Source organism: Triticum aestivum, chromosome 5B, assembly GCF_018294505.1.
Source record: "Triticum aestivum cultivar Chinese Spring chromosome 5B, IWGSC CS RefSeq v2.1, whole genome shotgun sequence".
In the NCBI taxonomy this organism is placed as follows: Eukaryota; Viridiplantae; Streptophyta; class Magnoliopsida; order Poales; family Poaceae; genus Triticum; species Triticum aestivum.
In genome coordinates this window covers 701,919,636-701,933,296 of record NC_057807.1, presented here as the reverse complement: position 1 = coordinate 701,933,296, position 13,661 = coordinate 701,919,636, and the positions used below count along the sequence as shown (strand labels likewise).

Below are 13,661 nucleotides of genomic sequence, written 5' to 3'. Positions count from 1 at the left end.
CGGACTGCTTCGATGCAGCTCGTAGCAAGATGTACTCCGATTCCATTTTCAGCAAGGATCGAAGACGGCGCCCCTGGGCTGCTGACACACCGAACCTGACAGTGTACTCGCCGGCGTGCTCCTGTCACGCTCGCCGGGATATCACCTTGGACGGCTCTTCATCAACTGGCTAGTCACGTCGGTGCGCCGGTCCTCCATCAGGCTGGCCGGAAGTGCGTCAGTACGCACACGCGTGTGTGAGCTGCCACGAGCCGGCCGGCTACTCACTCATCACACATGCATGTTTACATGTACGTGCATGACATGAAGCTAGCCAAGAAACACAAGCAAGCAACGCGCGCAGGAGGGTCGATTGTACGGGAGCATGCATGCTATCTCGTAGGCGACATCATCAACGTCCATCTTCACTTTGTCACGGGGAGGTCAACGTCGTTGTCATGGAAGTCGCACACTATCTACTCAACCCAGAACCTACTAACAGGTCATGGGGCATCAGCAACACTATCCGGAGTCGAGGAAAGCAGCGACATGCCATCATCATCTGTGCCTGGGAAGACGGTGCCCGCGTCCCGCTCGAGAAGGATGATGTTCCGCCGCGGCGCCACCCGCGTCACCCTCATCGGAGACTGGAGTCAAGAAAGGTGACGCCATCCGAAGACAAGGCGCGACGGCAAGGCGAAGCGACGCGACTTCAACAACACCACCCCTCTACGGTCTCGTGAGACGACGCCGACTGCCCTGGACTCAGCGTTGACCACACAGGCCATGGTGGCGTGAGCAACGCGACGGTCATACACTAACGTTTGGTCTCCACCGACAATTACTCCTGCAAGGTGTAGCCCCTTGCACACCCTGAGAAGCTATTGGTCGTCGAGAAGTCTGAGCCGAACGCGATCCATGCTACCCCAACAACAACTCCGCCAAGACCGACGAGGCACGGCGGCACGGGCGGAGACAGGGGGTGCGAGCAGGGGTCAGACACCCCCCATCGCCTCCCCCCCCCCCCTATGTGTTTCGGTTACCAGGTACTTATACGTATAGTGCAGATCTGTTGTACATACATAGAGTAAATTGCACAAAACCATCACTTTGAATGCTAGGTTTGTGAAAAACACTATAATACATTTTTTTCGCAGAAAACACCATGTCTACGATAATCTTTTTGCAAATAACATTAATCGGCGGCTTTGGCTCGGTTGACCGCGTTTATGACAGATGGGGCCTGCCAGTTAGGTTGACGTGGCACCACTTAACATCTCACATATAACGACAGACAATTGATACCATTATCATCATGTGTGACCTTGTGGGATCCGCCTGTCATTGAAAGAAAGAAAAGCTGGTTCCTCCACTGTACCGCACCAAATAAAGTCAACCACCCCGTCCTGCCGCCGCCCACTGTACCGCACCAAATAAAGTCAACCACCCCGTCCTGCCGCCGCCCACTGTATCGCCCCGCCGCCGTCGTCCACTGTACCGCCGCCGCCCGTCCCGCCGCCGTCTGCGGCGAAGTGCCCGCAGACGCACGTGCCGCCGTCCTTCCCACGCTCCTACGTCGCCCCCCCCCCCCCCCCTCATCCTCTCCTCCCTCTCCGGCGTGCACCTGGACTCCGCGGTCTTTGCTCCCGGCGGCGCCGGCGCCGGCGCCATCCACCTCCGTGTGTTCTTCAGAGGGCCCTACCTGCTCCGCCTCGCCACGGACGCAGGGGACTCCATGGCCGTGCGCCTTGGCTGGCAGCCACACCTTCTGCCGGTTCTCGACCCAGAGGCGGCGGTGCCGGACGCCGAGCACTGTGCGCCGCTGCACACGGCTGCTGCGCGGGGCAACTGGGAGAGGTGAGCAGGCTGGAGGGGCGGCCTTCCACCACATGCCGAGGACGCCGTGAGCGTGCTCCAGGACGACTAGATCGCCAGAGGTCGCGGCAAGGGCTCCCTGTTCTTGCGAGATCCGTGTCAAATTGGAGTGGAGGACCACGAATATGAGGTGCAGAAGGGGACGACAGCTCGATTCTTGCCGGATTGGGAGGAGTGTTGGTTAACGGCGGCGAAATTGGTGGAACTCAGGGGCCCTCGACGGCGGCGGCGCTGTGCTGGCTTGGGGAGAGAGAGAGATTAGGGAGGAGAGAAGAACGGGATGAAATGCTGACAAATGGGCGCCGTGTCCAGGAAAACGGTTCAACTAACGGCGTTAAGAATTTGTTCCACATCAGCCTGATTGGCGGGTCCCATCTGTCATAAACATGCTTAGCCGAGGCAAATCCGCCGATCAGTGTTATTTCCAAAAAGATTACCGTAGACGTGGTGTTTTCTGCAAAAAAAAATGTATTGTAGTGTTTTTCGCAAACCTAGCCTTCGAAGTGGTGGTTTTGTGCAATTTACTCAGGTACACACGTCTATTTAATTAATTTTATATTATTATAATGGCCTAACACGCCACTTTCCAGCCCAAAGGCCCAACGTGAGAAAGCATTGCTTGATGCCTTGATCACTAGATGTACGCATCAGAAAAAGGGATTGCGTTGCATGCAGCCATGAGATCTGGCAGTCAGTTCCCTGTAATTTTGTTCATGGGCATCGTGGCTCCTGGGTCTGGTTGCTCGGTACGCCCCAGCGCCGCCGCGGTCGCCATCGCCTCTCGGCTCTCGCTGCTTCCGCCGTTGTGGCTCAGGGCCGAGGGCACTCCACTCCAGCGAGGATTGAATCCATGATAGAGGCTATGACAGTTTGTTTCCTTCACCGGCATCATGCATCACAAAATCAACTTCAAGGAATTGAGATAGGAATTGAGGTACGTACTGCTAAACACTAATAATCTTTGAGAATTAGTACAATTCCACAGTAGGATTGTAATTTAAGAATCTAATTTTACTCCTCATTTAATGTTTCAATGACTGAAGTATGAAGAGAGAAAATATAACAAAAAAATCGTTTCTCAAACCCATTGCTTCTGGGTTAAATATTACCGAAAATGCAGATCCACCTAAGGAGCAACCGGTAGATGATAATTCCAACCCAAATCCAGTTGATATGCTACAAATAGAAATGTATTTTTTTATTACTAACATATATTTCCACACATTCATATCAATTACACTTTTGATATTATGTTATTGTGTTGTGTCTTTCGAACAATCATTATCTTCCTCGCCCCCCTCATGTCTAAATCCTGACTCCGCCCCTGCACGGTGGCGAGGGAGAGCGCGGCCACCGCAAAGGCCATGCTACTTGCGGCGCATGTACCGACGAGGACACGGGCTCTGCCGCCGCCCACACACACATCAGCATCATCTTCCAGTTTTCTTTTTATTTATTTTCCATGTTCCTATCTTTTTTATTTCGAGTGAAGTCCTATATAATTTTCATGACATAAATTTTCCCATATGAAAAAATACAATGTTTATCAATATGCACTTTTTTTATTTATATTTTCATTATTGCGTATTTTGAAAGATAAACCTGAAGTTTTTCTAAAATTTATCTGGATTTCAAAATTTTCAATGTATACTAAAATTTATTTGTGTAAATTCATGAATCTTCATTCAGGACCACAAGCACACACAATATTTTGCATCTTCATCATATTTTTAAAATACAGAATTACGAAAAATTGACAATATTGTATTTTAAAAACTGTTCAATGTGTATTAAAAATTATTGTGTAATAATTATAAATTCTAGAAATGTACTGACATGTTAAGCGTGTTAGTATAAATGTAAGAATAATTTTACACAATATTTTATGAATACACATTGAACATTTTCCAAAAGCATGATGAGCATATTTTGGAATACACGTTCCAGTTCATGTTCATTTTTCATTTTGGTATTGTTTTTTCCCATATGAAAAAGAAAGAAATCTAAGAAAAATTACAACTGCCACAAGATTCAATGAAAGTGTTAGTTCATTTAGAAAAATGTTCAACATGTTTTTGAAAAATGTTCAATGATTATTAAAATTTTGTAAATGTGTTATTCAAAAATGTTTGTCATGCATTAAAAAATTTAACAACCTGTATATCAAAATGAAAAAAAGAACATGAACTTGAACAGCGTGTTTATGTCACATCTATTAAAAAATTGAACAAAATGTATGTCATGCATTAAAAATTAACAACATGTATTTATTTTATATTTATTATTATTACACAATAATTTTATTAAAAAGTTCAACAGTTTTTAAAAATACAATATTGTCATTTTTTAATAATTGTTTATTTAAAAAATACAATGGAAATACACTAGTTGTGCATGCTTCTGGTCTTGAATGAAGATACATATTTACACAATAATTTTTAATACAGGTTCAAATATTTAAATCCATATCAATTTGAGAAAAAAAATATCTTTATCTTTTCAAAGTACACAATATTAAAAATTGAATAAAAATATAATATGTTTAGTGATGATGCAGGGGAGGGGGCCATGCCCCCCCCCCCCCCCCCCCCCCCCCCACCCACCCACCCACCCATCCAAAAATGATAGAATTGTGTTTATACCCTTTTGTCCTCGTCGTTGTTATCGAACAACAATCCGAGTCCATTCAAGCTGCCCAGGTCCTCGAGCCTGTCCACACCATCCAATGAACTCATGATAATATCAAACACTGCGGTTAGTAATAAAGCGCCCCTTTTCGAAAAATCAAACACTGCGGTCACACGTAAGCAACTCATATTCCTGATCCCGTTAGGTGCCTTGTGGAATGTTACAGTGGGTAGATATTGTAGTTTAGTGAGATGAACAATTCCAGGTACCAACTCTTCTATGTATGCTCCTTAAGATCTTGGACCTCTAGATTATGTAGCATCAAATCCTTGGTGGTAGCTTTGATATGGACGCGGCCCTGAGGCTTAGATACTTTAGCTCGAATAATTTGTCCATATGTTCATGCTCTTTTAACCCTTGACAACCTAGTGATATTACTATTAGAGATCGATTACGATATATCTTCATTTGACAACGCAGATGCCAACTCCTGGTCAATGTGCCAAAGTGATAGTCCCCGAATGAAACCATGGCGATTTGTGAAACATGTTTGGCCTTTTCCAACCATAGAGATAAAAAATGATCTTCAACCTATTTTGAAATAATAATTTCAAGCACCATGTCATGAACTCAGCAGAAACGATCTTGCCATCACACAGCATGTCACTGGCTATACCATGCTTTACTCGATAAGCTCGTAAAAGTAGTTCTCAGCAACCACATCTTATTGTATATATGCAGCATGCGAATTTCATTGACATTTTAACTATGATTAAAACTCAATTTTAGTTACTAATCAAAAACAAAAAAATATTTTTCATTTCTTCCTTATGACATGAAAAGCCTTTTATAATGCTTATCCGAGTCTATATGAAATGAAGAGTAGAAATAATGAACATGTGATGAAGCTCTAACATTGCATATACTTTAGGTACACATCTAGTTAATTAAGTGTATAAATATGCTATTGCAGCCGTTTCCATATGCATTTTATTGCACATATGTACTACGCACACTTTGAAGTTAAACTAATCAAACTCATCTCTATTTACAACATGAATTACAGAGTCTGGGCAAACCAGATACAACATGAATTACAAAGTCTGGGCAAACCAGATACAACATGAATTACAAAGTCTGGGCAAACCGGTTCAGAAAGTGCAGCTAGAGAATGACAACTGCTTTGCCTGTGAGCAAGTTTGATACACAAAAACAGATCCACAGAGTCTGCATTTTTTGTTTAGAACCCGGTGAGCACAATTGTGGACAACTCTATTAAGATCTCTAAGTAGTAGGTATTACATCTGTTCATAAATATAAGACGTTTTTGCAGTTTAAACTGAACTGCAAAAACGACTTATATTTTAGGAACAGAGGTAGTACAATGCAGTGATCTAAGCAAGCACAAAGATCAGGAGTTTCCATTACATAAGTTGTTCAAATCTTCTGATGCGAGTAATGGTTTCAATCCTAACAACCGAACTGGGTCATGCTGTATTTTACCAAATGCAACTGAAATTATTACTTCAGGAAACGAGTGACACTCTCTTATCGCACAGAGATTACAACAGCTCATGTGCCAACAAACACAAAGGTAAACAAGATACGCCTCATATTTACAGCTCATCGTGAATGGTACATGCAGGGTGATATCTTGCAGCGGTACATACAAGCTCTGGCAAGCTTGGCATCTGACCTTTTGAACGTCGATAGGGTGAGACAAGAGATATCGTCCTTCACAGCACCTCGTCTTCGTGGTACAGGTACAGCCCAAAACCGAACCTTGCGCAAGCCTTGCAGAACGCCGCCTCTTCTGCAGCCGCCACGGGGTCGTCGAGCCGTGCATCGCTCAGTGAAGCTGTTCCAGCAGCCTCCCGATGAACCTGCACAGACAAAAGCAGAGTTCCAGTGAAGATTGTCAAACAACGACTTTGTTCGTTGTTGAATTTTTTAGAAATAAGTGCTGTTCCAATATTAGTTATTGTCCATAGCTGTGATTTACTTGACTCAAGAAGTTGCCACAGTGCTATGTCTGTTTGCAAGTTTTACCAATCACGGGGTGTTTGCAATTGCATAAATAGATAGTATACAACAACAATAATGCAGTGATTGCATCTGATTTGCTGCCTGCACAACCAGGCAACTCAAGACCACCTTGCAAAGACTGGCTGATTATGTAACTGAGCCCATATTTCTTTTTTTTTTGGGGGGGGGGGGACTGGAACTGAAGTTTGTATGTTGAAACATCACAAGATAAACACACTGATTAATATTCCTAGTAAGATGTTAACAGAGTAGTATACTACAATGTCTACACAGAGACTTGAGATCTCGAGTGTAGGACCTGAATTCATTAATAGATAATGACGGGTGCAATTGTGGTTATGGATTGTTGACCGTCTAGTGCTGATTTTTATTACACTGAGTGGTTATGAACCTGATTAACACGCTGAAAGTTGAACATGCCACTTATCTCCTCCCTAAGTAATAGTATAACTCAGCAAACTGGATTCATAAACTCAAACAATATCTGTTTGGTGAACCAGCGGAGCATGTACTCTGTATTTTGGATACAGACACAGCTGGCAAATGACAGATGTAATCGGTTGCAGGTTATAACTAATGCCTAGAACAAACAGAGAATAATTGATTTGCCCCTTGGATAGGCAGGGGCTCCTGCAACTTGACATTGGATGCCACAAGCATAAGGGGTGAACTCACAAATGTATCTGAATTCAGTTTATTTGTCCCAACCCCAGCTACCCAAGTCAATCAGTTCACAGGCCAACCTAAACAATCATCCTGCCAACCAAGTGAATTTCCGAAATTTGAGATTTTCTAGGAGATTTGTTCCAACCCCAGCTACCCAAGTCAATCAGTTCACAGGCCAACCTAAACAATCATCCTGCCAACCAAGTGAATTTCCGAAATTTGAGATTTTCTAGGAGATTTGTTCCAACCCCAGCAACCCAGGTCTTAGTAACTCTTCTAATGTATGTGTACCTTGTAAGGTTGAATCCTGAACTATAAGAGATTTATAAAATTAGGAGATTGATGATTGATCCATTGAAAACAAGAGATGGTAGTTAGGTACCTCTCCATCTATCCCTCGTATTGTGACGCGGTACACCACGGTCACCTTCCCATTGTCATTGTAAATAACATCACGGACCTCTCCACACCAGCCTGGAAACAGGGCATAATCCAAGAATACCATAAAGAGCAAACGGTTAGCATGTCGGTCATCACATTTCAAGTAGAAACACTATATATGTGAAATCAACTGGTCAGATAAGATATACAAGCACGCTGCCTACGTGCCCTTGAACTGTCCAATACGAGACCATTAATCCATGATAAACTAGAACAGGCTTGTGATCATGTACACAGCAATCACATAACAAGTAGTAGCCATAAATAAACAGAGTGAAGCAAGCAAATTAACATGGATCGACCCACTGGGATCACAAACCAACCATATGTGAGCAGAGATAGAATTCAGCAAATGGGTGGGGTGGGGGAGGCTCACCGGGGGCGTAGAAGCTGAGCATCCGGTTGGCATGGTACCTGACAGACAGAGGAATGGAGATCCATGAGTGACCAGGAGAATGCGTGAGGTTACCATCACGAGCAGTGGGAGGATCCGTGTGCCTAACTGCCTATGGTTGGTGGATCGGCCAGGATTTGGTGGTTAACAAGCCCCTCATACATACAGTAGATCTCTCGGACGCGACAAGCATCCGAGTGGATCTCGGGCGGGCGCGACAAGGGAATGGGGAATCGGAGCAGAGAGGGAGAGGGAGAGGGAGGTACCATGGGATGGCGGGGGCGGAGGCGGAGGCGCGGCGGGAGGCGGGGAGGACGATGGTCTCCGGGACGCGCTTGTTGAGGTCGCGCAGGATCTCCACGAGCGGCCGCGTGATCCCCGACGGCGCCGCGTCCAGCGGCACCACGTAGTTGCCCGTGGAGGCCGCCGCGGCCACCAACCCCCTCGTACGCCGCTCCGGCGCCATGGCCACGCACACTCGGCTACGGCGGTGGGGGAGCGGCGAGGAGGCGAGGGGCCGCGCGAGGGAGGCCGAGCAGGCGGCGGTGGCTTCCATGGGGATCGGAGGAGGGTGGGAACGGCGAGGTAGGTGGTGGACGGACTCAAGGCCAGTTTGACTTAAAATTGACTTAAAATTTACTTCATCTATAGTTCTATATACCAGGCCAGTTCATTTGGACAACTTAAAAGATAAGTTGCCTCACCTCAGCTTAAAAAATAAGTCGCTCCAAAAATTGGTTAAGGCTTCTAGATTAGCAATCCAATAACTAGTTTAGAAATCCGAATGAACGAGGGAGACGGCTTACGGAAAAAGCTAGGGAGAAGGAGGCTTATAATATGATGTTTTAGCAGTTCAAATTGACTCCCCTAAAATAAAGCGGTTCAAATTGTTAAAAAAGTATCAACATTCGCAATGCCGAGTCAATATTGTCGTATTTGTTACGAAATGTGGTTTCATAGTATATACTCCCTCCGTTCCTAAGTATAGGGTGTATTATTATTTTTTTTCAAAAAGTCAAACTTCCCTAACTTTGACCGAGCTAATAGACAAAAATATCAAAGTCTAGAATACCAAACCACTGTTGTCACTAGATTCACCATGAACTATTTTATTTTATTTGATATGTTTAATTTTGATACTTTTTATATTTATTTATTTTATTTTATTTTTATGATTTTATATATTTAGTATCGATATTTTTCATTTACAATTTTTTTATAACCAAATGGCCCTCCTTTGGATTCAGAGGGATGAAGCACCCAAGCTTGGTCTAAAATGCGTGGCTGGAAGATGAAACCCAACCATCCAAGCTGGAGGAAAAAAATAACTTGTATCTATTTCGGAGAAACAACATGAAGCCATCTCATCCTGGTGTAGACAAACTGAAACTGATAGATCCTTAAGAGCAGGGTCGAACCCTAGAAGAATTTAGTACAGCTCTTTTTAGAACCTGTAACTCTACGTTCCGTCCATATAATAGATATACATGGCCTATAAATTCAACAAATCTAGCACCCAGGAACTAGTAGGGAGAAAAGAACTGTAAGAAGCAAGTCTAAGAAAGTGCTCCACCAAGCAAGTTCAGTTCCTCAATCTCTGCCTGCCTACACGTTCATCCAACACGGTAATAAATACTCCTATATGCAAAGAATCACAAAGAAAAACATGTCGTGGTTACGCCTTAGCAATGTGCAGATCCTATTTCCTCCTCTTACAGGACCGTAGGACGGTAGTCTGTAGAATGGAGATGCAGTTTTGCTACTCCATGGTCAACAAAACCCACCTTGAGTGAATAAATCCATAAAGGCATGCTCAAACCCTAGAAGAATTTAATAAAAAGATTTATAGAACCTATAACTTGAATTACGGAATGGATTGACTTGGAAATAAAACATAACAAGAGATTTCATGATTCATTCATGCTTGGCCAAAGTAAAACACGAGCTTTCCAAACGGGCCACCAGTCAAAGTCTCAAACGGATGTTCTGAAAGGTTCGGAGATGGAAGGATGATGCGGTATTCAGAACAATCCCCAAAATCCATCTCTTCCAAATATGGAACATTACCAAGCTTGCTGTTTTGGGGAAACAGGCCGAGGCTGCTACAAGCAGGTATAAGTTCAACCACAACATATTGTCATACTGTGCGCCTTGAGGTATATTACTAGGCTGGGTATAATTCTATCATCAGGTGTGTATAATGGATACTTGAGGAGCCCAGAAAGACTTCCTACAAGTCCATACAGTATAGTACGGCTGGATCCATGTCAAAATTCGTATAGCTGCAGTGTTTGAACTGCAGAACTGGTCTGTTAAGCTCTCCTCGCTCGTAACGGTGTTGCTTCTGCAGTTCATGATTTATGTTAGATCATTAGAAAGGCTTGGTTTGGCTCGCTTCGCTCAGAAAAGCTTGGTTCGCGACTCTCTTCACTCAGAAAGGCTTGGTTTGGCTTTCCGACACGTTCTTCTAGCAGTTTAATCCTCTCAGCAAAACTGGGACAAGACATTTCTGAAAAAGATGGCTTGCGCTCCTGCACATATCTTGATATTGATCTCCAAAGAATCAACTCCTCTTCATCACGTTTTTTCTGCACAGAAAACAAGCAGGATGTGCTCATTAGAGATGAAGCATTTAAGATGGAACGTGTTTATGATTAAATACATGATAGCATTAATAATGGATATCAAATATATATCGCGACATAAAGGTGCATAAGGTTAAATATAGCACAGGATATATAATCGTTAACGAATATATCTCGATATATAGAACGTGGTGACGAATATATTTAACATATCATACAATGGTTATCAAATATATCGCTACATGTAGAAGGTTCTGAAGATTAAATGTAACATAGGATATAAAAGTTATTGAATATATCACAACATATGAAGGTGTTGAAGATTATATCTGACATCTATAACGGTTATCCAATCAACGCAATAGTGGAAAGAATATCTTGCCAGGTCAGTAATTAAATATAGCACAGGATATATAATGGTTCTAGAATATATCACGACAATTAAATATAGCACACGATACATAATGGGTATCGAATATATCGTGTCATCGCGATACACAGAAGGTGCTGAAGACTATATTTAACATATCATAATACAATGGTTACTGAATATATCACGACATAAAGAAGGTGCTGAAAATTATATGTAACATCTTATATAGCAGTTATCAAATAAATCGCGACATATGAAGGTGTTGAAGATTACATCTGACATCTATAACGGCTATCGAATCTACGCAATAGTGGAAATAATTTGCCAGATCAGTTATTAAATCCTTCTGACCACCACATACATCAGTTAACTCTCTTTTCAGTAGTGATAAACTGATTGCATGAGAAATCGACAGAACATACCGATCCCGCCAAATCACACTCCACCTCGCTCTCTTGCTCCTTCCTATTGCGCACAACCTTGTCAACGATGTAAGACAGTACGCCATCGAGCGGGAACGCCTCCTGCAGGTCAAATGCAAGGATCACACCAATCGCTTCGCGATAACTTCCCCTGTTCAGCATATCAGCAACAACATCTGCAACAGAAGAACAACCTTGGTTAGTCAGGAGGAAGCAAGGATAATTAGGCGGTGCCGAATTGCTGATAATGCAGAAGGTGTGGTAGGGTGCCCTCACCACGCAGCTTCTTCATGAAGGGCTGGGAGCATCTGAGCACGTCGACGCAGGTGAAGCAGCCACCGGCTAGCAGCAGCTGGTAGAGCTCCTGCAGAGGGAACTCGGCGGGCGCGCCGAAGGCGGCCATGAGGAGGACGAGGCCGCGGGCGTCCCTGGCGGTGGCGTCGGCGACCCGGCCCTTCTCCCGCACGATCCGGCTGCGCCATGAGAGCGCGGACACGCGCGCCTCGGCCCGCACCTCGGCGTCCCCCTCCCCCTCCGGCCGGCGGGGGCAGCCCGCGCGCACGTAGAGCTCCAGGAGGAGCACACAGGCGGTCTCCGCGTTCTCGTTCTCGGCGCAGATGTAGCTGCGGCTGACGGCGCGGATGACGAGCACGGCGGGGTCCGGGGCGCGGCGCAGCGCGGCCGGGCCCACGCGGCGCAGCCAGGCGCGGTCCCGCAGGTGCGCGGCGACGAAGCCGCGCAGCGACCGCGACCCCATCTGCTCGCAGATGCCCCCCAGCGCCTCCGCCTCCTGCTCGCCGGCCCTGCGCTCGCGGCCGGGGGCGGGCTTGGGTGCGGGCTTGGGCGCGCGAACGGGCCCGACCTCAGCCGGGAGGACGGGTTTCGGCTCGGGCTCCGGGACGGGGTCGGCGACCGGGAACCCGGCGGCGGCGGCGGCGGCGGGGGCGGAGGCGGAGGTGCGCGGCTGGGGCGCAGGCAGGGGACTGTGCTCGCGGCGCTCGAGCACGGGGTCGGGTTTAGGGCTCGATTCATGCCGCTGGGGGAGGGGATCTTCTCCGGTCTCAGGCACGGGACTGCGCTCGCGGCGGTCGGCCACGGGGTCGGGTAATCTAGGGTTGGATTCGTCCGCTACGCGGTCGGCGAGGGGGGATGCGGCGGCGGCGGGGAGGACGGGGTTCCACTGGCCGAGGAGGGCCCCGAGCTGTCCCACGGGGCTGGGCTTGGGGTCATCGTCGTCGGCGAGCGGGGGCAGGGCGGCGGCGATGGAGTTGGCGTCGAGGTGGAACTCGCGCCACTCGTCGAGGAACTCGACGAGCACGTCGTTGAAGCAGGCGAGGCCCTCGACGGTGCTCGCAATGTCCGCGAGAGACGCATAGGCCGCGGCGGCGCTGGTGGGAGGAACGGCGGGAGGCGGCGGCGGCGGCGGCGGCGGCGACGACATGGGGGAGAGACGGGGAGGAGTTGCCGGTCGGGCAGGCTGGGATCGCTTCACTGCTAGACAAGTAGACAGCCTCCAACCAACCGAGGAAGGAAGGAAGGAACGCGTGTCTACTCGCATTGTGTTTCTTAACAATCCTTATCATGTCATAAATCCTTTCTTAAACCCATGTTCGCTTTTTAGGTAAAAACTTATACTCTTCCTTTGGAAATACATTAAAAAATAAATGTATCTAGACGTATTTTAGTAATAAATACATCTACTTTTATATATTTTTGCGACAGTAATTTCAGACGGGCGGAGTATTACTCAACCATCAACCATGCAATCTTCCTTACATAATTCCATAACTTTTGGAAGGCTCGAGCCTAACCAGATAACCGTTCTACTCTCAGTTCTAGCAAACTTAGCTAACAAAATCACTAACTACATTCCGATCGCGGTTGGTACGAGTAACACGAGTCGTACGAAGCGACTTCGGAAGCTTTATGTCTGCCATCAAAGACACATAGACCGACCTATCTATGTCATTTGTCACATAAAATGTTCAAAGCTGATTGTATATCAATCTCAAGAAGAATGGGAAGATCCGTAAGCGAGAGACAATCCCTCCATGCACACACTTATTCCTGCCTCAATGGCATCTTTGGTATGCCAGAAACTCACAATAACATCAACGTGCTGCAGTGCTCTCCTATCTTTGCCAAGCTTGTTGAAGGCCATTCTCCTCCGGGGAACTTCGAGGTCAATGGGCGGCACTACAACAAGGGGTGGTACCTAGCTGATGGCATCTATCCAAGATGGTCTACATTTG

At 46.2% G+C, this 13,661-nt stretch overlaps 2 protein-coding genes across 2 annotated transcripts; both read right to left on the bottom strand.

Moving 5' to 3' along the window:
• Nucleotides 1-5,891: 5,891 nt before the first annotated feature.
• LOC123114362 (DNA repair RAD52-like protein 2, chloroplastic) lies at nucleotides 5,892-8,622 on the bottom strand. Its single transcript, XM_044535804.1, has 4 exons — nucleotides 8,296-8,622; nucleotides 8,012-8,049; nucleotides 7,577-7,668; nucleotides 5,892-6,365 (listed from the first exon to the last, which is right to left on the bottom strand). The coding sequence occupies exons 1-4, from the start codon at nucleotides 8,583-8,585 to the stop codon at nucleotides 6,219-6,221; spliced, it is 567 nt and encodes a 188-aa protein (XP_044391739.1). The 5' UTR covers nucleotides 8,586-8,622; the 3' UTR covers nucleotides 5,892-6,218.
• A 784-nt stretch (nucleotides 8,623-9,406) lies between these two features.
• On the bottom strand, nucleotides 9,407-12,955 carry LOC123114361 (uncharacterized). The gene is made up of 3 exons (XM_044535803.1): nucleotides 11,686-12,955; nucleotides 11,410-11,585; nucleotides 9,407-10,617 (listed from the first exon to the last, which is right to left on the bottom strand). Exons 1-3 carry the CDS (start codon nucleotides 12,848-12,850, stop codon nucleotides 10,393-10,395), a joined length of 1,566 nt encoding a protein of 521 aa, XP_044391738.1. The 5' UTR covers nucleotides 12,851-12,955; the 3' UTR covers nucleotides 9,407-10,392.
• Between the last annotated feature and the right edge of the window lie 706 nt (nucleotides 12,956-13,661).